Source organism: Haliaeetus albicilla, chromosome 3, assembly GCF_947461875.1.
Source record: "Haliaeetus albicilla chromosome 3, bHalAlb1.1, whole genome shotgun sequence".
NCBI classification, from domain to species: domain Eukaryota; kingdom Metazoa; phylum Chordata; class Aves; order Accipitriformes; family Accipitridae; genus Haliaeetus; species Haliaeetus albicilla.
In genome coordinates, this window is record NC_091485.1 from 15,248,301 (window position 1) to 15,273,877 (window position 25,577).

At 37.2% G+C, this 25,577-nt stretch overlaps 1 protein-coding gene across 2 annotated transcripts in view; it reads right to left on the reverse strand.

Annotated features, from left to right (window-relative positions):
• DOK6 (docking protein 6) overlaps positions 1–25,577 on the reverse strand; it is a 264,826-nt gene that overhangs the window by 50,032 nt on the left and 189,217 nt on the right. Inside the window, exons 6-7 of one of the 2 annotated variants that reach the window (XM_069778881.1) lie at positions 24,056–24,194; positions 2,276–2,393 (exon numbers count right to left, since the gene is read on the reverse strand). In XM_069778881.1, coding sequence (XP_069634982.1) covers positions 2,276–2,393; positions 24,056–24,194 — 257 coding nt within the window. Of the gene's footprint in view, positions 1–2,275; positions 2,394–19,460; positions 20,088–24,055; positions 24,195–25,577 lie in introns of those variants that run through there. The other variant, XM_069778882.1, reaches the window with a different exon arrangement.

The window sequence follows — 25,577 nt, forward strand, 5'->3', positions numbered from 1 at the left end:
GCACTGTACTTAACTGTGAGTTCACCTGTTACTTTACTGATATTGACAGTAATCTGAATATAGGTAGACACCACTCTAGTTATTTCATTTTCAAGTTTGCGAGATATTCAGAGGAATGTGTGGAATTTTCAAATTCGTTTCTTGAATGTAAAAAGCTGTGTCATAAATACACATGAAGTGCAGAACTGAGTGTGATGGATTATTCTCTAAAGAAATCGTCTCCTCTCTGAAGGTGTAATATACCTTTTCAAGTTCAGAGGAGATCACAGTGGCAGCAAGTGAATTTTCCCTCTGCAACAGCTCCTCTCAGCTGGCTGCTGTACCAAGGTGAGGGTTGAAGTGATGCTCGCAATCTGCTTCCTCACTACCCACCTTCCACCTACATCTTTGAAGCATCTGTGGGCTGATGCTTTGACAACCGGTTGGTCTCTGCTGTGCAAAGACTGCCAGGATGAACAGGTATTAGGACAAAAAGGTGTATGTTGCGCTCCCTTAAGCTTCTGTAGAAATACATTGCATTTAATTAGTCCTTGCAGCAGAAGGTTCAAAGAGATCTTCATTACAGATAATGAATAATATTCTTGCATGGAAAAGTTTTGCAACCAGAGAGAGACGAAATTGTCTTCTGGATGCATTTCTCAGCCCACTAGTAAAACTTTACTAGTCTCTCCTGAAATCAACTACGCTTTCTCAAGCTTCAGTCATCATAGTACATGTAAGAGAAATGAAAATCTTAAGTTCTGAAATATTTATTAATCCCATGTTTCAGTGGAAGTGTGAATAAAATCTGCTTACTTCCAAAAAGTAAAATTCTTGCATTTTTAATAATACACTTCCAATATATTGCGTCCTGCAAAGCTAGTTGGTATAGATATTAAAATATTACTTGATATATCAAGTTTTGCTTTCCTTTATTGCAAAGGCCATTTGTAAGAAACAAAAGATTGCAGAGAATGAACAATGTTCCATACATTTATCTCACTTTACGTATATCATAACACATTCACTATCTTTTCACCAAAGGAAAGACCCATCAAGAATGTAAGAAGAGGAACTCTAACATCTCTACAAATAAACTTTTTTTTTTCATTCTTATTTGGTTTATGAAAAAATATAAGTGCTATGATATTTCTGAAGTGATCTACGAGCACAACTTTTTTCACAAACAACTTCTGGAAGGTTATTTTCTTTTTCCCATTACTGTTATTTAACTGTAACACTATAACCATGATTAGAAATTCACTTTGTGAATTTTTTGTTGTATGGGGGATGATGGGAAACAAATGCTGTACCCTTTAATGAGTCACCCACTGAATTCACAACTCGCCTGCTGACTTTAAGTTATGTGATAATTTACAAAACAAAACATTTCATGTCTTTCATCTATATACTGCATTTCACGTATTTTCATGAAAACATGTACTATGTTTTCTTGCATTGGGTACTCTTGTTTGTGAGCAGTTTCTAACCTCCTATCTAAATGTAAATTGCTTATGCAAACAGATTATTAAGAGAGAAGTGAAACGAAATCCTTAAGCCCTTTCCAAGTAATACAAAGGAATATGTTTATGATAAGTTGCTATTTTTTTAAAAGTGAAAATAACACTATTAACTAAGGTCTACATTTAAAATGTAACAATAATTTCAGTTTCCTAAAAGATACAAATCAATTTCAGCTTAAGAGCAGTGAATCATCATCATTGTCCTCAAGTTATGTTAATTATAGCATTTTAAGTCTTAAGCAAATGGCTTAGAATCTAAACATATGAAAGAGAACTGCAGACAAAAAAAGATGGTATGTATATCAAGAAGGTCTGTAAGTTAGTCAAATCAACAGTTCATATATATGTTTCACCAAGCAAATTCACCAAGAACAGCTCTTATTCCTAGAATTATTTTGTTTTAATCTTGCAACTCGTATAGCCATTTTATGTAGATTTAATTGGGCACCCTGAGGTTGCCCAAAGACATACACAATCTTATTGGAAGAAAATACTAAAACAACCTGACATTCATTAGCTACTGAGAAGCTACTTTGAGCCAAATTGTCTATCCAGCTTTATGTGGTGATTCTGGGAATAATTTTCACCATTAGTTTACAAAATGACTAAAAGAAACCTGTTTTATGTAAATTTGGGAATCCTGCTGAGGTTCTTGACAATTGATAAAATGGAATGGAGAGAAAACAACCAGCGCAAATAAAAAGCAATTTGCATGAATTCCGGTCAAATGGAAAGAAGCTAATGGACATGGCATTTACTTATAAGGAACTTGCCTTGTAAACTGTAGATTTCTCCAACGCTGTTCTGCCGGGTGATATGATGCCAATATGCACTACGAGGAAGTGAGATCGACTTGGATAATGTCATTGGTTCAGACAGACTGGTCTGGAGCTAAAAACCAAAGTAAACATAAATGGAAGATCACACATAACCATACTTGATAGATAATCTCAAAACTGTATATTGAACCAATGTTGTTATGAAAATACTACTTCCTGAATTACCACAGGTTTTATACTATCATTTAAACTGTGTTATAAGCATCAGCACTGTAAATGCTCAGGAAAAAGCTGCAAAAGTGTATTTGGATATATAGGTTCATTAGCACAAGTTAATACTAGGACATAGGAATATGTCCCTATTTTTCTACAGCTGTTCTTGCTGCTGCCAGGATTTTGTTATTTTCTTCTTACAATTTACGATAACGATTGATTAGCATATGCCTTAAATCTTAAACCCCTCTACAATCACATTTCTTTTTGGTCACTTAACCTGCATATTAGATTGAATACCCAGAAAGATGCTAAGAGAGAATCTGAGACAACCAGCAGAGAATTAGCAATGAAGAAATTAATACCCTAATCCTCCACTCAAGTGGAGGCATCTCATCACCAAGAGCAGACTACAGCCTCAAGAGCAAATTTTCCCAGTCTGGGGGCTTCATGTAACCAAAACTGTGAATTGCACGGTAAGTGTCTATGTGTACAAGAGCCTCAGCACATAAACCTGACAGGAGGAATATAAACTTTTTATTAAAGAGAGCTCTGTCTCCAATGCACTATAGATGTGAGTGCAAGACAAGACTAGGCTACAGAAAAAAAAAATGATGGAGGATTGTGCATACTGACAACCTCTTTGGATATATATCTATAACTTAAGCTTTTTCTGTCTAGAAGAAAAGAGAATACATCTGCAAAATTTTTGTAGCTCTGGCTTTACAGAATATAAAATGTGATCAGTAATTTGTGGGATCTAACAAATCACAATGACGCTGTGGGGCATGTGATTTCTTCAGGGGATGTCTGAAGGATCAACACTGAAGGATCAATTATGTCTGAAGATTTAGAGTGGAAAACCTCTTCAAGGGTGTGCCTAGAAACCCGCATTTGCACACAGTCCAGCTACAGAGCAGAAGGTATTCAAGGTCTGGATCATTTACTGCAAGCTAGTGATTAACTACTAGGGATTCCTCATTCAGAATCATAATGGCAAATTAAAAAAGACATTTTTATCTGTGCAAACTCATGTTATTCTGTAATAAAAAGAAACACCCTTTAGAGACAGTATCCACAATTTATAATCTATATTTAAATAATCTACAATTTATTCATTTTTGAGTATTAACACAGACTGGTGCGCAGCAGATATTTTGCTGCAGATCAGTCTACTGTAATTACTTCTGTTGTTGTTTTCTTGAGAATTGTCATCAAAATTACTCCCTGTCTACAGCTAATGTCTTTTCTGCTCATTTATAGCCAAATATTACATTTCATTTTTCTGTGGTGCACATCATCACTGGAAGCTATTCAATATGAAGTAAAGAGCTTGCAGAAGCATTTCCTCCATTAAAAAAAGTTCAAAATCCTTATCATAGGAATTCTATTTTTAGGGAGACTTGAGAATTTAAAGTTTATTGATACAGATAATTTCCTTTATTGTGGAGATCAGGGCAATAACAAACCTTCTAAGTTATTTTTCCATGTTAGTATAGCAGGGGTAATAAGGGTAACTTCATTGAGTAAGAAAAATAAATCAAATCATGTAACTTCAATATACAGGTGATTTATTCATAATTTATTCACCCAATAGGTAAATTATAGTCTTGAGGCAATAGGCAAAACTTTTTATTAGTATGCATTCTGAAAAAAATAATTCCAGTAAAGGGAACAACTTTGACTATGGTTCACTATCTCAAAGCTAAATCCATGGACTAAACTGAAGTGGTAAAAGTTGTATCATTATTCCTGATCTGAGGTGATTAGTTCCTGCCTGATCTGACCAACATTAATGCAGAAGAACTTTATATGCAAACATTAAAGCTTTGAAAGAATCAGAAAGAACCCATTCTCATTATAAATTAAGGTAAGAACTGCTCTAGTGCAGAAGATCGCATTGCGAGCATTCACTGTACTTTGTTTTCTCAGATTCTCTAATTAAAGAACAACTTCTGATATCTCCTTTTGGGCAAGAAGTATCACCATATGCTAAACTGCAATAGGACCAGATGAACTACATTTCTTTGGGGACTCCATATGGAGAAAATGCAATTTCTATTTTATTAAAATATCATCCTTGGAAAAAACATACTTTAAAATACTTTGTCCATTTTGTTTTTAATTTGAGACTTAAAATATAAACATAAACATACAGATTTGAAGACCTTATCACATTGTATATCATATAAGGGATGATAATATAATAGCACATTATTTTGTCCATGAAATTATTCTTACTAATTGTTAGATCACCATTAGCTACAATTTTGCTTTTTATCTTTTTTATCAATATAAAAACCACATTATTGGTCAAATGTAATTGACAATGACAGAATGCTTACTCCTACAAACTGCTGTTTGTAAAAATCTTTCTGCATTCAAGGAAAATTCGATAATCTGCTGACAGAAACCTAGTTTCTCTAGAGACCATCTTATATGCTAGCCTGTGGGTGTTTCAGATAAAAACCCTGAAACCAAGGTGAAGAAAACAGGCATATAAACATCCATATAATCAATTGTTCATATACTACTAAATAGCTTTTTGCTATATAAATTATTACAGGTTAAGCTAGAATTTCATGTACAGAGATCTACTGTTTCATAATCCCATTTTCCCCAACTGTAAATGAACTTCTGGTAGTTAACAATGTTAAAAAAGAAGAAGAAAACAAACAATTTGTAAATCATGGAAGATGAACCAGAACTGTTTGCTTGTTAAATAATTAGTCACTCAGGTCTGAGACTTCTGGTGTTCCAGACCAGCGGAAGAGATCACTCCAGATAAGTTCAGAGACTTTATCCTAGATACGCTTCCCTTTTGTCTTCTTACTATGCCTTGGAAAAAACACTTGACTTCTCCTCTACCCTTTTCTGAATCAGCTAAGTCAAACAGAGAACACTTCACTATGGGAAAACAAGTAAATAACCTTTTATTTTTTTTCTTTTCTCAAAACATGCAGACCATTGGTTTCCTACACAGGTTTATTTCTGTCCTTAATTTAACACAAACATAACAATTCAAAAAATATCTTTAAAAGTTATTTCACCTGTCTTCTTAAGCCTATTTACCACTTACAAAATTAAATCGACAACTCTGAGTATGGATCCCTTCTTATGTAAGAAGCCAATGTTCAGCTGTTGCTTCCAGACTTGGCACATTTTCCTCAGCAGCTGGCAAAACAGCTCAGATGTGTTAGCATCAACGGTACAGAAAGGGCCCACAATGGCAGAGGTAGCACAGTCACATAGAAGAAATAAATGCTTTGATCTGGGAATGAATTTGAGGTGATTCTGCCCCTCTACTCCAATGTTATGAGACCCCACCTGCAGTACTGCATCCAGCTCTGGGGTCCTCAGCACAGCAAAGACATGGACCTGTTGGAGCAGGTCCAGAGGACCGACACAAAAATGAGCAGAGGGATGGAACACCTCTCCTATGAGGAAAGGCTGAGAGAGTTGGGGTCGTTCAGTCTGGAGAAGAGAAGGCTCCAGGGAGACCTGATTGCTGCCTTTCAGTACTTAAAGGGGGCTTATAAGAAAGATGGGGACAAGCTTTTTAGTAGGGCCTGTAGCAATAGGACAAGGGGCAATGGTTTAAACCAAAAGAGGGTAAATTTAGATAAGATATAAGGAAGAAATTTTTTATGATGAGGGTGGTGAAACCCTGGCACAGGTTGCCCAGAGAGGTGGTAGATGCCCCATCCCTGGAAACATTCCAGGCGAGGTTGGACGGGGCTCTGAGCAACCTGATCTAGTTGAAGACGTCCCTGCTCATTGCAGGGGCTTTGGACTAGATGACCTTTAAAGGTCACTTCCAACCCAAACCATTCCATGATTTCACTGAGGTTGTTTTTGCAGTCTTGCATCTATGAACTAACCTTAATCTTTGATATCTAGGTATAGAAATATAGAGGAAAGTAAAAGCAGTATACTAAATTAAAAATGTATAACAAATTAATGTAACATTAAATAAAACATGCATCTAGAATGATTTTGCTGCAAATATTTCTCAAATCTGATGAGAATTGAGGAAATGGAAAACATAATCCAGACTTTTTTGCCCAATTTAAGAGGGAGAAAATGATGATGTAATTAGAACTTGGGTGAAAAGAAAAGTAGAAATGCATACATCAAAACCACATCAACTCAGGGATATTTTTGGTGGGAATATAAAAAAAAAAATCCATCACTGAAGCTTTTTTGTTATCTGACATGAAATATCTTGTAGTTAGGTTTCCTACAGTTTCTTCCAGAATCTTTCTTTGATAAGATACCTTTCAGACAGCGAACATTACATTTCTTTCCTGTATCCAAATCCAATATCCAAATCCAAAATATCCAAAATATTAAGTCACATGAAACCTTTGCATTGCCAGCAACAACTTTATTTTTCTTAAAGGACTATTTGATTAAAATAGAAATAATAATAAAAAATTATTAATGTGTCACTGTAAGTAGTTCCTCATATTTTTTCATTATTGCTCTTTCATGAGACGAGGCTTAAGGGCTAAATTTTCTTTTAATTCCCATAGGCCACGTCCATTGACTTAAATAGATTTGTTACTCTGGTATCAATAATGAATACAATTCCAAGAATGGAGCCTGTTAAATGTATTAGGGTTCTGAGCTTTGATCTGCTTAGCATATTATTCTCATTTTCTTTTTACATTAAAAAAGTCAAAACACTGAAGGTGACAGAAAATACATTTGGCTTGGGGAGAAGAACTGAACAATATACAGTTCATTCCAATTTTTTGGCTGCAATCAAGGCAGTTGTGTTTTTTACAGATATGATCTAGAAATAGGTTACTTTATTACAGATAAAAAAACCCCATCTCATTTCACATTCTCATTAGAGCCTTTAAACAAATAGCAAGAGAACTAGGTCACAGAAGACTAACAAGATTTGTAGTCTAGAAATACAAATTAAATTTCACTATTTAGATTTTTTTCTCTATAACTCTAAAGTAGGTTGCTTTGTGTGTTCTGCCTTGAAGAGGAAGAGGGGTCAAGAAATATATTTCACTTCTTAAGTGTCCATTACCTGACAGTGGAATAGCACAGACTCATTTCACTGGTATCCACAGTGAAAAATTACTAGAGTTTAAGAATCACACTACCTAGAAGGGAGCATCAGCTGAGTTAGAGAACAAGGAGGGAAGAAGGGTTTTTTTTTTAAAATGAGTTTTCAGTAATGACCAAGAAAAAGGTGTCATGTTTGCCTTTTTTTGCAAAAGCAGATACTGTTGTCCCATGTTCAACTTGTTGAACAAAAGATCTGTTCTACAAAAAGCAGTTCCCATCCAGTACTGTGAAACAGATTATTCCTTCTTAAGCACAGTGTTTTACCCACGTTTCTGTTGAATTTTATTCTGCTGTTCCAAGCAATTTTTCCAACTTGTCTTTTTGAATTCTGTCTCTTCATTGACCCACTTCCACATTGGCTTATAAATGTAAGATCTGGAAGTCTAATTATTGGATTGTGCCTTGATCCAGAATTTCTATGAAAGTACTTAATAAAACTGGATGCAAGATATATTCCTATGGAAGTCCAATGAGAATATTCTTCCCTTTGGTGATGTGTTACTAATAACTACTTTCTGGTTATAATTTCCCCATAACCCTTTGCTCATGATCACTTAGCTTGCTTAGAAAATAGTCATGTGTTATTTGGACTATGTTCCTTATTTAAATGTGCCTACTATTAATATAAACACTTACAGGTATCAGCATACTATTTATTTGCTATGCACTGCTTTATGTTTATTTTTACGTTTTTATCCAGCTTGTTGTTCTGGACAGAATACACAATATTGGCAAAACCCCCACCAATATATGAACTCATAAGTCTTCTGAAAAGATGTATAGAAAAGCTACCTGTGAAAGTAATTTCAGTGATTTCAGCCTTTATAATATATTCTTAGCATTTAGGTTTTCAGTAGCTATTCTAACCTTGTTATGACCTTTTAGAGAGTTTCTTAATCAATTATGGAGGAAAAAATCTCAAAATAATAACACTGCTTTGCAGTGCCAAGGTGGATGATGATTATTCTTTGGCGGTGGCAAAACATTATGTATGAATAACAAAGTAATGGTGAAAGAAAAGCAATGGTGAAAGAAAAGCATTCTGAAGGGAGATTCAATGGGACTGATATTTTTTTCTAATCTCCTTGGCCACACTATAAAGAGAGAATTGGGACATTTTGCGCCTTTTCTGCCAGAAGTGTGTTGTTTTTTTTTTCTTTCCTCTAAAAGAAGCTCATAATAGATCACTGTGGTCTGACAGAATGGATTAATGTTGGAGAAAAGTAGCTGGATTTTACAGCACATTGGGATTATATTTGTTGAATGTCAGTAAGGTCTGTGTCTTCACCCATATTCTGTCACAAAATTGTGGTTTTGTTTCTTTCATGAAAGAAGGTTCCTGTCTATGGAAACTACTAATTACTGTGAAGGCAGAAGATCAGGTTCTTACATCTTTACAAGGTTTGAGCCATTGTACTATACATAGGCAATATAGGAAATACTTTATGCATTTTTTTATTGCATAAAACTATTCACTAATAACATGTGAGATGATGCTGACATGAACAGAGCTGAGACTACTTCAAGCCTGACTATACAGTACGTCTTAGTGGAAGCAAACACAACTAAATGGTAGGAGTCTCTAACACATCGGAGGAATTGCTAGCAGGTTGAGATAGTTTCTTCAATAAATACGTTTATATATGACAGAGAATCCAGTATTGCGCAGACATTATTTGCAGGTATCGATTGTCCTTTCTGTTACCATAAAACAGGAGCTTTTATGAAAGAGAGGTGCTGGATGACATGAAAGAAAAGATTTTGCAGGTAGACATTTGCTGACCTGAAAATATACAGCATTTGGGAGTAAGAGTGTGTGGAACTGTAAAATAATTTCTCTAAGCAGCATCACCCAGGGCAAAGTCTTCAAGTTTTAAAAGTAAAAAAACTAGGATTTTTGAAGATGCTCAGTACTCATAGACTTGTTTAAAGGTATGGCTATTTCCAGATGGGAAATGGGGATGATCAGAGCAAAAAACCACCTAAAACTGAAAAGCAAAATCCAAAATAATATCACATCCCTACACAGTTTATTCAAGTAAAAAATGGAAATGAATCACAGTCCTAGAAAGGTTCATCATGATGACTCATGAATGTTTAAAGCGAAGGTGGGTGGCATAGAATGCACTGATACAGATCAGCTTAAACTCTAGGTTATTAGCTTAACCTTCAAAGATATGTTCTAAGGGTCATTCATCTCAAGCAGTTCATCAGTAAAATGTTCATTTACAGCTTTGTGTCATTTAAAAAACAAGCAGTGAATTATGTCCATCATTATGAGTGTTTGTTAGTAGGTAATACAAAATACAAGGTAGTGATAGGAGGGCTAGGAGGAGTTTTGGTCTTCACTGAATTAAGGAGTTAACAGTAGCCAGTAGAGCACAGGAGATGTTATTTGGTTTGCCAAAACAACATTGTGACTGGGAGAGGTGCCTGAGAACAGGAGGAAAGCCAATGACACCGCTATCTTCCAGAAGGCCAAGAAGGAGGACCTAGGGAACTTCAGACTGGTCAGCCTCACCTTGGTCCCTAGGAAGATGATGGAGCAACTAATCCTGGAAATCATTTCCAGGCGCATGAAGGATAAGAAAATCATCAGGATTAGTCAGCATGGATTCATCAAAAGGAAGACTTTTGGATTGGATTGATCAATCCAGTACTCTTCTGTGATGAAATGGCTGGCTTGGTAGATGTGGAGAGAGCAGTGGATATTGGCTACTTTGACCTCAGGAAGGCTTTTGACACTGTTTCCCATAAGATCCTCACGGAGAAGCTGATGAAGTGTGGGCTGGATGAGAAGCCCAATTCAGTGAGGTGGACTGAAAACTGGCTGAATGGATGGGCTGAGAGGGTGGTTATCAGTGGCATGAAGTCTAGTTGGAGGTCAGTAACTAGCAGGGAACCCCAGAGATCAATAGTGGGTCCAGTCCTGTCCAACATCTTCATTAATGATTAGAATGATGGGGTGGAGTGCACCCTCAGCAGATATCTTACAGAACTGGGAGGGGTGGCTGATTCACCAGAGGGTCGTGCTGCCATCCAGAGGGACCTCGACAGGCTGGAGAAATGGGCTGACAGCAACCTCATGAAGTTCAACAAGGGGAAGTGCAAAGACCTGCACCTGGGTAGGCACAACCCCAGGCACCAGTACATACTGGGGGCCACCAAGCTGAAAAGCAGCTTTTCAGAAAAGGACCTGGGGATCCTGGTGGACACCAAGTTGAACATAAGCCAGCAATGTGCCCTTGTGGCAAAGAAGGCCACCAATACGCTGGGCTGCATTTAGGAGAAGCACTGCAAACAGGTTGAGGGAAGTGATCCTTCCCCTCTACTCAGTATTGGTGCAACCACACCTGGAGTGCTGGGTCCAGTTCTGGGCTGCCCAGTGCAAGAGAGACATGGACATGCTGGAAAGAGTCCAGCAAAGCACCACTAAGATGACAAAGGGACTGGAGCATTTCTTCTGTGAGGAAAGGCTGAGAGAGCTGGGACTGTTTAGCCTGGAGAAGAGAAGGCTCAGGGGGATCTTATTAATGTTTGTAAATACCTGAAGGGAGGTGCAAAGAAGGCAGAGCCAGGCTCTTTCCAGTGGTGCCCAGTGACAGGACCAGAGGCAGCGGGCACACACCGAAACACAGGAGGTTCCCTCTGAACATCAGGAAACGCTTTTTTACTGTGAGGGTGACTGAGCCTCTAAAGAGGTATTTGGGACACCTGAAGTCCTCAATATTGAAGGACAGCCTTTCTGACTTCACAGAAGTTGCTTTGGCCAGTTTTAGACACGGCATGAAAAAATATCCCTCAGTGGAGAACAGATTTCAAAAACTCTCTAGCATGTAGCAAGAAAGGTGAAATAAGGATGAACTCAGAATGTCCCCAGTTGGCAGAACCGTACCTGAGTTAGTTTGGGGCTGAAAAATTGGATTTCTAAGGTTTACATAGGTATTTTGGCAAAAAAAGGCTACAATATGTATTAAGAGTGTTCACTGCAGTTATCTGAATTTCATTCTTTCTGATAAAGCAAATGCCTTGGACCTCACAAGCTTTCTTATGAAGTTTTTCTTCTATTGTCTAAAACAGATCAGTAGTTTCCAATTACACACATTTGTGGAAATCACATTTCTTTTAGCTACTTCACTTCAGTATATAGAAATTACTGGTACCAATGAATTTTAATAAAATGACAGGAAGACAATTTTCCGAATACTTGCTGAAACAATAATCATCAATAACCTTTTCATGAATATTCCTTATTAAGCTTATCAGTGCGTGACTCCAGTATTCAGTTAACACACATAGTCTTGCTGACCTCTACCTTCTGACATTTTCAGAAGTTAGTTTTATATGTCATACAAAGGGATTTCAGTTCAAAAGAAAAAAACAGCAAACCCAGAATATATAAAAATTACTATCATGTAGCAAAGCCCTCTTAGATGACTTTTCAATACCTTCCAAAAGAACACATTTCCTTCCTTTTAACTAGTTATTTTTAAACATTACAAATGCATCTTGAATCATACATACTGGGGCTAGTTATACATATGCAATGTACACGAATGTAAATTATTAAGTTTTAGCTTTGAATTATACTATATTTTTGTAGGTGGGGGCTAAAAACCCATGCCTGGGCATATGAACACACAAACATATTAGTTTAATTTAAAGTAATTTATTCATTTAATATTTAGTAGCTCCATTGCCTTTAGTGGGCTTTTACAGATTTAAAATCAACTGAGAAGCTGGTATATAAAAATAAAGGGCTATTCTTTTCCACTGTGTGTGCCCACACACATGGGGATCACATCATGATCATTTATATAGATAGATACAGCCAAAGAGTTCTTGACATTGCTCAGTTTTAAAACTGCAATAAGCAATCATTCAAAAGTGATGCACACACTTCTAAATAAATACACATAATGTATCTTTGGAAATATTTTTGGGGGTCCAGAAATGATTTAAAATGAGAGACAAGATTCTCCAAATCACAGTCCAAATAAATTTCTGCATATAAAAGAAGCTAGTGAAATTTCTGCTTCCTTACTCATGCTTGTTTACTAATGTAGCAAAAATAGCTGCAAATCAGGAGCCCAATTTGGAAAGGGGGAAACAGAGAAGTGTTTGTAAATTGCTGTGTCTTTCAACATACTTGCATCAGCTTAATAAATCCTACAACTGGCAACCTTTCTCCATTTAATTTGATTTTCTGACAATAACTCAGGTGGTTTTTTAACCCTGGCAAAAGTTGCTTGGTGTAGTAGAGGCTGTAGTTCCATGACCACATGCCCTATAAGTCAAGCCCTTTGAAATCCATGGTTGCCATTTAACAGAACAATCCTTTGCCTCTGTGCTGGTAATTTCCAGCTTCATGAAACAAAGGAAATAGAATTATACCTGTTGCCATGGAAATCTGCAACTCCATCACTTTTTTCTTTCATGTAATACAAAATGTATGCAAAGGTGATCACTGAACAATATGTGGGAAACATTATAGAAATGCCATCATTTTACAAATGATTTTATAAAACCTCACAGCTAGTGGCCGTTGCAACTTTTACCACTATGTCCTACATGGAAACGATTAAGAATAATGAAGAGACCACAAGTTCTTTCATTTTATAAACAAGAACCTATGCTGATTTGTCAATGGATTTTGAATCGCAGACACTGTAGAGATATGCATTCAACAGCCAGCCATATGAATCCATATGAATCTTGCCTGGCAGCTACCTTTATGGAAATTGATTCCGACAGACTGAATATGTGATGAGAATAGCAGCTTTTACCCTGAGACAGTCATAAGTAACAGAGCGATGTATGCTTCTACCATAGCATGGAAAATCTTCACCAAGCCCTTGCTGTTGAATACTGCAGAACTGAAATATTTTTGAAAAACCTTTTCCTGCAGCTTAGATGAGTCAGTACTCCAATACTTTTTAACATCTTGATCATCAACATGGGCAGTGGGACAGAATCCACCCTTACCAAATCTGGGGATGATATCAAACTAAGGGGAGCAGTCAAACACCCAGACGGGAGGGCTTCCATTCAGAGGGACCTCAGCAAAGCAGAGGCAAGGGCTGACAGAAGGCTCATGAAGTTCAGCAATGACAGATGTTAATGCTGCAAATGGGCCAGGGCAACTCCGTGCACAAGTACAGCCTGGGGACTGACTTGCTGGGCAAAAGCTCTGCCAAAAGGACCTAGTGGTCCTCATGATAACATGAATGATCAGCGTACGGGTGCAGTGATGGAGGTTAACCACATACTGGACCACAGTAGCAAAAGCATGGCCAGCAGCTTGGGGGAAGTCACATTTCCCCACTATTTGGCACCGGTGAAACCACATCTGGAGGTTCAGCTGTATTCACAGAGCCTTCAGGTTTGGGCCCTGGCACAAGAGAAATGTCAAACTGGAGACAGTCCGGCAGAGAAACTCTAAGAAGCAGAATATGATCAGTGACGCTGGATTAAGTGTCTCACGTTTATTCAGCATGAGAAAGAGACGGCTAAGAGAAATCTAACTCCAGTTTCTCTCTCTCTCTTCTTAAAAGTATGTTGTAGAGAAGACTGTTACCAGCAATGCACAGTGAAAGGACAAGAGGCAACAGTCACAGGCTGTGGCAAGGGAAATTTGGGGCAGACTTAAGCAAAAATTCATCACAATGAGAGCAGCCAAGTCCTGGAACGGCTACCCATAATCTACATCCTTGGGGGTATTCAAAACTTGTCTGGATAAGACCCTGGGTAACTTGGTCTAGGTTTGATGCTATCCCTGCTCTGAACAGAAGATTAGGGGAGCTGACCACCAGCAGTCCCTGCCAATACTAGTTTTTCTGATCCTATATTCTGTGGGTTTGAACATCTGAGAGCTAATGGGATGTGCTGTGCCAGTGCGCTAACCTGACATTATTTTCCTTACTGTAGTAGCTGCATATCTTTATATAATATAGCAACTGCAGTAAGTGAAATAATGTCAAATCAACAGTTCAGGGACTGTATTGTCTGTACTACTGTCTTACATTTCTGATTCCTGCACAGTGCAGAGCAGCTGATAAATAACAACTGTTAGCATGGCTGGAATCATATGTGGGGTATCAGTAATGTAAGAACAATGATGCAAGGCTGAGCAAAAAAGGAACATAAACAACCCCTATCTGGACAGGCTTTGATTAACACATATCAAAAGACAGCTTGTACTTGGAAAAAGTGCCCATATTTCAGATACCTTTTTTTTAGATACTAAATATCTGTTGTCTTCAGTCTAAACATAATCAGATTATTATAAACAATTTTCATGGTAAAAAATCTGTCATCTTTATAACAAGGAATGGAAGCAGAGAAAAACAGCAAAATGAAGACAAAGGGTGAACTTCACCTAATTTTTGTCCTACGAACAGGTACCTGATGAGCCAAAGCACAAAAAGCACAGGAGAGATTTACAGAGTAACTTTAGGACTATGATGAGAATTTTTGATCCCCTCTCAGATTATTACTTTTTATGTCTCCTATTCTCTGAATAGCACTGTGCCCCTCTGTAAATCATTGATAAAGAAGTTTCTTATTAATCAGAGACAAAGCCTTAACTATTCCCTTGGGTGATATAAATAACTCCTGAACATTGCTGCTGAAACAGAGGAAGGCCTTGGTTGACAGGAGACACAGAATGATACTGTAGTTCAAAAGACTGATGAAAAACAAGTAAAAAATAACTTTTTCAGAAGTTAATTCTTCTGTGAGTAAGTAATAGACTTTGATTCAGGATTTGTTTTGTTGTTGTTTTGTTGCTGTGATATTCCCAGCATACAGCTGATTACTCTATGACCTTGTGCAATTCATACACAGCTGAATTTGGCCTTAATCTTTCTGTGCCTCATTTTACTCATTAGTATAATTATTGTAATAATACCTGTCTCCTGAGAGCATCGGGTGGCTTCATCAGCTACTATTTTTGCTAATTATAATAGGAGCTCTATAGGCTACTTTAGTTTATTTTACAAGAAACAGTTTTCCCAAAATAGCAGATACGAGATTAATAATGAATTAAGCCCACTGGAGAACTGGCTTGAGAATTATTTTTCTAGTAATACTGAAGTCAACATAACCTGCTCCTCTGTTAAGAGAGTTTGATGACATAAACCTACCAGCACAGTTATACAAGCAAGTTGTTTTAAATGTACACAATGCCAAAGCAAACTTCTCTTCCATGTTAAATGCTTCTCAAAGTTTAGTTAAGGGGTGGGCTGGGAATAGCTAAATAGGGTTCAGTCAGGCATGCAACAACTACCATATAATTACAGCTGCCATTCCTAATTTATCACTCATCATCATCATCATCATCATCACCACTCATATCATCCATGGCTTTTAGCAAATAAGACTGCTAATCAAATCATCAGTTTTGTTCAGGGAAGATTTTTTGGCTCTTCACTTTCTGCATTTTCTGGAAACAAATATGAATTTCAACTTGACAGTGTCTCTCCAACTACTTTGATAGCTCTGTAAACGTGCAACATTTTGTAAACTACAAGAAAAGCAAAAAAAAAAAAAATTACAAATGTGCTTATGTCACCAACCTTGAAATCCACTTACATACAAATGCTGTTTTGTAAAGTTGAAATAAATGATACCTGACTTCTAAGAAATTTATATCTAGCTCTTTAAAAAGTTCCTAGAAATGTAGATAGGTGGCTACACAAATTTTTAAAGTGCCTAAGTGCTAAATTCTCAGGAGGGTTTGCACTTTCAGATACCCTACTATGCAAACATCTTTGCACTGTTGCATTTAAACAAAGTAATGAGACCCTAGCTGCTTAAATTGAAATGTTCACAATACAGCATACTTGCGTGCAAATAGATAAATGAGGTGAACAGAACAAGGAAAACAAAGCTCATAGGATTCATGTATGCAGCTTTAGGATGGATTCATAGGATGGAGCAGGCTCCTGGCAGACAAGAAACTGTACTGTCTCCGTTATGAGACACCTCTGTGAAGCTTTTGTTACAAGGTTTGGTTCAGCTCCCACTTTATACTATGAGGAAGGCAGATTTCAATCCGAGTTTTAGGTAGCGCAATAGACAGAAAGCTAGAATACTGTAACATTATACAAAATATTCCAGAAATCTTTAAGAAGGAAAGAATGACAGTAATTTCTAGGTTAGGATACACATCCTATGCGGTGAGGTACGTGGGGTTTAGTCCCTAGGAGAGGGACTTTTCGCATTCAAGATCGTCCAGCCCAATGGCTAGGGATAAGAGAGATTTCAAAATTGTGTCAGGCAAGGGAGGAATTGGATTTTTCCCACCATGCTCTGAATGAGAGCCCTCATGACTACTACTACTTCAAAAATATTCAAAACTCTAGTGCAAACTCTAGTGCATAGTTTTCAAATGGCAAAATGGCGTTTAAATTACATCACCAACTACCAAAATATCTGATATGCTCTTATGCAAAGACTTGCCAGCTCTGCTCTCGCACCTACCCACAGCACTTACCTACACACTCCACAAACCTTTATGTTGTCTGCAGTGTTTCTGATGTGATGTATAGCTCTGTTCCCCCACTGAGTACGAGCAGCTGCACTAACCCTTCATTACCACAGTAAAGACTTGCCCTGTACTGTGGTTTCATTCAAATGCACAGCAAATATCCAGCAACAACGACCATCTGCAGCATCCCCTGAAGAAGCAGGGCTTTACACCTCATCCTCTCACTGCCTGCAAGGTACCCTGTTGGAGACAGTGAACTCCTGCCGCCGATGGAGGAAGAGGCTGGTAAAAAAGGTGTTGACTTGGTAAGAAAGGAGAAGGCAGTGGCTGTGGAAGTTCAGATTTCATGAGAGGATGAAGTATTTTCTTTTAGGAAGCGAATGGCACCTGCTGCGTAGTATTTGAATGCTGCTGCAGTATTTGAGTGTCTATTATTGGATATGAGTAATAGTCCTTGAAAAAATGCCAATGAAATAAGTCTACATTCAAGAAAATATTTTTCTTTCAGATAAGATCAAGAAAGAAAACAGCTCCAGCTGGAGGACTCATTAACTGCTGCTGAAACCAAGTCTGAATTTTCACAACCCTCCTACTTTCTTCTGAAGTGGTGAATGTTGGGAAGAGACTTGCGTCTCAATGCTAGGATTTACTTCATCCAAGTACACACAGTTTTCTGAGCCTGAGAACTAATAAAGAGCCTGGCAAAATTCTTAAAAAAATTCTCACAGAAAAATCAGAGTCAGGAAAAATGTCATTATGTGCTTAATGAACAAAGAACCCTACGAGAAATTACTGATACTTATGGGAACTGGGTTTACAAAACTCAAACCTAAAAGTACACAGATTCTGACTAAGGGGAAAAAAAAAGCAGTCAGCATTCTTGTTTTTGTTGTTAATCTCGGCAATATTTACAGCTGGTCATGGCTTGCCAGTGGATAGGCAGATCTTGCAATGGAACATTCCCAATTTTCTATTATTTGTTTCCACCGCAAAGAAGGGTGAGCTTTACTTTCCTAGAAGTCCTCTCCTGCCAAAACTGCTGCAAGGCTACTTCAGCTTAAACCTGTAACTTTCAAAGACCTCTACAACTAGTAATGAAAATAAGCTTCACAACATCTCTGCGAACCAAGTAAACAATTCACCAATGATATATTGCAATAAAGCAGCCGCCTTTTTACGGGGTTATAAAGTTTCTAAACAAACATTATATAGCAATACTATACAGTAGTTTCAGATGGGAAATACAGAGCAATATTGAGCCAAGTATTTGCATGACTAACTGACCTGAGGCTATACTTTGGCTTATATAAAGTGCATGAGTGCATGAATGATCATATGTATTCAGAACCTCAGCACTTGGAGCTTATACCTGGAAACAGAAGAAAACGTACTAAGAGACCAATGTGTCATGACATGGGATCATCTATGGATGAACTCCAGAATTTTCTTCCCCATTTTCTCCTCCAGGTAGTTACTGGACCCAAATGCACTTAGGCAGAATTCCAACATAAAAGAGCTTTGTCATATTAAGTAAATTGCAGCGCTGAAATGGAGCCCAAAAGACATATATTTTAACTAAATATTTCACATAATCATTGGGTCAGCAGCCTCCACTAGTGTCTCTCTAAATTCCCCATACTTCACAACTTGAAAATAATAGTTATACCATTGCACAAAGACATAAATAACAATCATAAACCAGACAAAGCCCTGAAGATGCACTGGGAAAAGTTGGATACTTCAAATTGAAACCATCATTTTAAAATGAAAATTTAGAAGGTTTGATGTGTTTGTTGATGATGTTCGATCATCTAACGTTTCAATGAGTATGTGTTTAGGTTGTGATCCAGTTAAAAATACATGAAGAAATACATAGTACAAACTTGTTTACAGAGCAAAGATAAATTAAAGGTTCACTATGAAACTAATGCTGTTATTTTCTCCAGCCTCAGTTTGTTTTTTTTCTTTTCTGATTCTAAGACAATTTACATCGATATTCTTTATTCTATTTACATTCTTATTAATACCATGCCTGACAACCCTGTCCTTTATATTTATTCTCAGACCAGTCCTGTGAAATACTGTTACCCTTCTCATTCTGTTCCAGATAATAAAGAGAAAGATTAAATAACTCACAGGCTTATTTCTTAGCCACCTTCCTCTTCAACCTCTTCTTAAGCCCAGTTCCATTGCCTGATATTTGTCTTTGGCACATTCATTATTTCCCTCCTAACAACTTTTTTTAAAAAAAAAATATATATACTCATTGATATTATCTTTTTTAAATGACCGAAATCTATCATGATGACTCATTCACTTATATTAAGTTGAATATTAGAGACAAGACTTGTAAATAATGAGAATGGAAGAGAAATATACAGATGCAATGTTTCATAAAGGTGTTTATCTTCTGGTAAATGTTAAAAGGATCACAATCTAAAATGACATTATTTTTACAGCTCTTCTGTCTAAAGCAAAACAAGTGTCATAGAATATTTCCTGTGATAATGTTATGGAACTTGCACCATTATCATTTGTTCATGCATTTATACTTCAGTCTTACTGATGTCTGATTACCTTCAGCTGGTTAACATCAAGTGCTCTCTTATTTAGAATTAGTTTTATACATTGTAAATTTTTATTCTTTTGAGATTACAGAATAGGTTTTTACTGGCAGCTCTTGAAAGAAGTGATTTATAAGGTTACAAAGGTACGACTATTTCCTTAGCATGCCTCCCTTGTATTTGTAGTCGTAATCGGAGATCTACAATTCTCAACCCCCCATTTTATACACTCAAACAACAGTGGGTGCAGAAGTTACATCGGGACTGTTTTCAGTGGAGGGTGAGAGGCAAAAGACCAAAGCTGGCATTACGGATGAAAATCAGGTCTCAAATTCCAGTGCCATGCAACAGTCAGCACGTTGTCATCCCGGTGTAGAGGTTAGATAGAGAAGTGCTGCTGAGAACAACTGTGTTCATATGCTGCTGTGTGAAAATTATCTTCACTGAGATCCTTTAAAACAAGATCACCAAAACCAACATCATCTACTGATTGCAAGAAGGATACTCAGCATTTACGAAGGGTGAATTATTCTTTTTCCTTCTCTCCTTGGGATGGGATAACTGGGAAGATCTGATTGTTCACTGGTGCCTCTGTAAACCAATTCAGCTCAGTAACCCTGCAGAACTGTCTTCCTTTTAGCTAATTTTTTTTTGCCAAATTAGCAAGCTGAATTGACTCCCTGAGTCAGATAAGCACCCAAGCGAACAGAAGGGAAGTAGAGGGAGCTTGCAGCCCAGCCCGGGGACAGGGAGGGATGGAAGAGCTGGCTGTTAGACACTCAGACATGCAACTTCCATGCTCAACATCAGACTACAGTTAGTGGGGATACATGTTATTGTGGAGGCTATCACTTTTTTTTGTGGGGGGGTAATTCCAGGACTGCCAGTCCAACCAGATTTCTAAATGTTACATTTAAAAACAGAACGGGGGGTGGTGTGTACGTGTGTGCAAGACAAGAGGTATGTAAGAATGCAGACTATTCAGATGATAAAACCAGAGTTGATGACACTCTCGTATTGATAATGCAACAGCACTAAATAAAATCTTGTAAATAGAAAGCCAGGCATTGTTCATTTCAATTAATTTGTTGGGTTGATACTGTAAAACCACTAACAAAACACTCCCATATTGCCCCTTCCCCTCAAAAAACCACCCGCAAACAAAAATTATCATCTGTATTACACTGATCCATTAAAAAAGCAAAGAATGAAAAAAGTGAACATACAGATAACAATTTTCCTGAAAAGAATTTCGATTTAATTACTCGCATTGGCCCCAATTGCTATCGTCCCAAACAAAGTGAGCATAAAACACTATCACTTTGCCAATTCAACGTTTCAAACTCAATCGAGAAGACCACCTGAGCTAAATTAGATCAATGTCCACTTTGCCATAGTATTTGAATAAAATCCAGTCTGCTTTCGTCACAGTAAAACCAATAATCAACTCGAAACCACACCTATGCCAGGGACTATTGATCCTGTATTTCAGGTCCTTCCTCCAGTGTTATAATTTGAAAGGGAAATGTGCAGAAGACAAAAGCGTGCACGTGACTGCCTACTTAAACTGACTGAACTTCCCCTGCTTGTGATGACAGTGAGGCAGATTTGGTACTGTATTAGCTGCCACAGAGCAATTTTGCTTCCAGTCCATGCCCTTTCGGAGGTAATGGGAAGACTTAGTTTCCTTCTCGTGTCTCTCTCTTATTAACAGAGTTACCCAGCACATTACTTGGCTTGAGTAATAGATTTCTTAGCATAAAAATGAATTTATTGCTTAGTATTCCAAAGCAGCATTTTTGTGTGCCGGGACCTCCATAAATGGAGTAATGTGGCCTGTGGCTGCCTGTGGTACCTTTATCTGAGAAGTCTCTGGCAGCAGTAACTAATTTTACCTTTTCTCTTCTGCCAGAATTTTTTTTCTGTTGGTGTGTTTTGTGTCTTTTTGCTTTTTTTATCAGTAAGTGATGTACTTTGTATATTCATTATGAGAACTAACCATAATCTATGTACTTCATCAAGGTTGCTTTGGTAAAAAATGCACATTTATTTCCTTTATAAACAGTATTCACTTTTTATAATATTGGATTACAACCTATTCTAACCTGGAAAAATGTAAATGAAACTTCAGTGTATTAAATACTTAAAATATGTTAACATGTAGGACAGAACACACAAATATTCAAGAGTCCTTTCCAATTTATACCTTCTAATGATTGGAAGGAAGAAGTAAAGATGGAATTACCGTTACGTTTCTTCCCTTTTCCTGATTTGTATAATAACGGATATACCGTTAAGCTTCCTTCACTTTAAAAAATTTCTTTCATTTTCACCTTTACAAAAGAAGGAAGATTTAATTCTGTAATATTAAACATGAGCTGTTCTTTACAGAAAGGGTCAGAAAAGAGAAAAAAACCCCAAATATAGAGCTATAGATGCAGAGGATCAAAGGTCAAGCTTTGTGAAGACCTAAAAGACATTTATGGCCTCTAGATCCCCTATTTAAAAATATACTCTTGCTTGTATTTCAATTTCAGATCTTATGTGAAAAATATACACAGGCATTTGGTGAAACTGGGATTTAGATATCGGAGAAGCAATTATACTTGATAAAAGAAAAATAATATATACTTAGTCTACTTAATACCTTCAGATTTTGTTTCTAATACGAATGCAACTCAAATGCTGCAGGTGACACAGATGACCCCTTAAATGTTCAGCACCCCATCAGTCAGGAGCAGCCAAGCTTCCAAAATCAAACCAACATTAGCTTACTAGTTGAAATATAAGATCAACAGACTTTTCAGCCTCTTTTACACAGCTCGCAGCTTCTCAGCAGCCTACGGCAGCCTACAGCAGGTCTCTACCGACCTCCCTCTGCAGATCACAGCGTAGCCTCATCCAGGAGCCAAGTACATCATACACTGCTTGGCTGATGAGTCAGTTCTGTTTCTCAGCCTGCTCTCAATTTGGTATTATGTACAATATGGCCACAGCTTTCATAAACGAGGTTTCAGGGAAGTCACCTGATGGCAGAATGGAAACGGCTTTGCTAAGCACCAAAGCTGCTACTTGCTAGGTGGAAGACCTGAAAGTGGTGGTTCCACAAAAGGAAAATCCTGTATGATCCTGGTCTTAGCTCTTATTACAGCAGCATGAAAATGCTCTTATCTCTCTTACTGGGGTAGACAATTTAAGAGCAAACATATTTATAATGATGCTTTTTCCTGGTTTTGGACTATTATTCAATCACTTTCTGCTCACCAGAATGTAGGGTTTTTTGCCAGCACTTCTACTACTTCAGATGCTCTTCCATTTACTCTATCATCTTGTCTTGGACTTTTCAGCAGTTGCTCCTGTGTCCCTAATCTTATTTTAATCTTGATTGTGAACTCTCCTCTTCCTGCTTTTTTCTGTCTAAAGTTCGTGCATCTCAACTATTATGCAAATGCTCCTACTTTGTCTAGTTTTATCAGAAAGCTCATCTACCTTTCATGATAAACCACCAAAAAGGTCACTTTTTATGGCTTCCCATCTCGGATCTTAGAGACATCCAGAGTCTGAGGGGAGCATTCAACATAGCAGACTTTTGACATAGAAATCTAAGTCTTTTTCAAGTTTCTTTTTCAGTAAATAAAGGAAGAAAGACTTATCTGAGGAGTAATTAGGAGAAAGAGTTGAACACTGGGGTCTTAAGTTGCCCTTTGCAAGAGCCCTTCTCTTAGGAGTGTGAGCAAGATATTTTGACAGTGATGGAGTGTGGGGGGAGAGGATCACGTAAGTCACACTTGCATGACTGTGGCCACGTACATGGTGGGTGAGGGAAGGAAGGATGAGGGAGTCACTGGAAATGGTGCAATTACCCTCAAGTCTCTTTCTAGGGACAAAGGTACGTGGAGAATTGTGGTCATCTGAGAAGAAAAGCATGCAGACCAGGTTCCCTGGCCTCCCCGTATCTTTCTTCTCTGGTGGACATAAAGGTAGCTTCAAACCACAGCTGAAAGTTAGCTTTCCAGAATGATCATTTAAGACCACCTTTACTTCTAAGTATACAGGGAACACTTTTTTTTTCCTTTCTGTCTTAAAAAACTCCAGTAGTCACTTAAAGATAACTTATGCAAACTGGAAATTCTGAACTTTAAATTAAAAAAATAGCTCTTTTTGAACTTTTCAAGAAGGTAACCATGGATTTTGCGTTTAATGGTACCCACTGTTTGAAAAAGACACCAACAACAGATCTTTGTATAGTACATGCTGAAAATCCCTGACCATGAAAATACATAAATCCAAAAGTCTGTTTGTCTTAGCCACACAGCTAGTACCATCACTGCAGCTGAACCATGGACTGGCATTACTCCGTACTTCTTTTGCTCATTATCAATTTTTATAAGTTTAAAGATTTTGGTGAAAGGAACTTACCCTTGCCTTCTGCTCCATCTCCATCATTAATCTTTCATGTTGCTCTGCTATTGCCAGTGTTGCAGAATGGACTTTCTGATATATCATTTCTCCTTCTCGTGTCTGAAAGGTGAACAGCCCTTCTCCTGTGTCACACATCCTGCAGTTAGATTTAAGAAGAACGGAAGGAAAAAAGATGAGTACTGTGTAATTTTTATCTATTATAAAAAGTGCACACCTTGCAGTAGAAAATGCCGACTTTTGCAGTTAAACTCTGGAATTCCAAACATCTGCAGTTATTTTTATCATTGAAGAGAGACATATTCCAAGAGATGTGCAGAACTTCATGAACATAACCTTTAAATTCAGTTTTAATCATCATCTGGATAGTGAAAAAAGAAGTTTTATCATAGAATAAAAACTTGAGGTAATACAGTCAGCTATTTCCAGCATTGTTTCAAATGTCTGCACTGGCAGCTATTTCCAGCATTGTTTCAAATGTCTGCACTGGTAAGTGGGAGCTAAATATAATTCTCTTAACCAATTGATGCCAGAAGTACATAGCACATCATGACTTTGAAAAGTTGACGTTTTAAGAGAACATTGACCAATTAAAAATGCTATTATGGTTAATCACTACCAAGAAGCAGTACTGAAAGACAGCATTAAGAGGGTTAAATTATAACTGTCTGTTAGTACTTGATGTGAGGCAGTGTCTAAAGCTACCTTGATAATTACAAAAGCCATTCAGTCTATTTGACAAGAGGAACAGTATTTATGTAGTATAAGAAGATTAAATAATGAAAAAAACCACCAGAAATAAAATTTATTTCTTCTTTTGAGAGAGCAACTGCTGTTACCCTTATCTGTGATATCGCTGTCGCATTGTTCTGAGGAAAAAGAGTGGTACATGGTAAATGCAATGACAAAGAGGGCTGGGAAATACAGAAAATGGGAGCAGACAACAATGTTACATTTATTGAGTGACCTTTACTTTGAGGATATATATGGTGTTAAACAGTGGTGCAATTCAACATATTTATATTAGTAGTTCCATTATATTATCAGTGTCTCACTTCTGTATTTTTATAGACTTCTTGCAATTTTAGAAATGGAATTAAAAAATCCTTTTTATTTGGTCTGATACTTTCTGTAAAGATTTTCACTCATCTGTGATGATAGAAAATTGTTGACTTGAGTCATTAACGCATAACATCCTTCAACAATAGAAAGATTTTGATTTGTCTTAAAATACCAGATTCCTTTAATGTTTTGGTTGTTTACATTATTTTTAAGGCCATCTAATTTTTTTAATATCTCAGCACCTTCAGCAGGCTCCAGAAAGCCTGAGGTATACAGAATTACAAAGCATTTTAGAAAATTGTGTCCCGAATAGTCTAACATTCTAACAGCTTTTTAAATACCAATATCTTTAGTTTGCATCTCATTCTGTATGATTATTCACACCTTAAAATTTTACAAAATATTTCCCCATCAAATGAACCTATAGATCTATACTGTTTTAATTAAATAGTCATTTAAC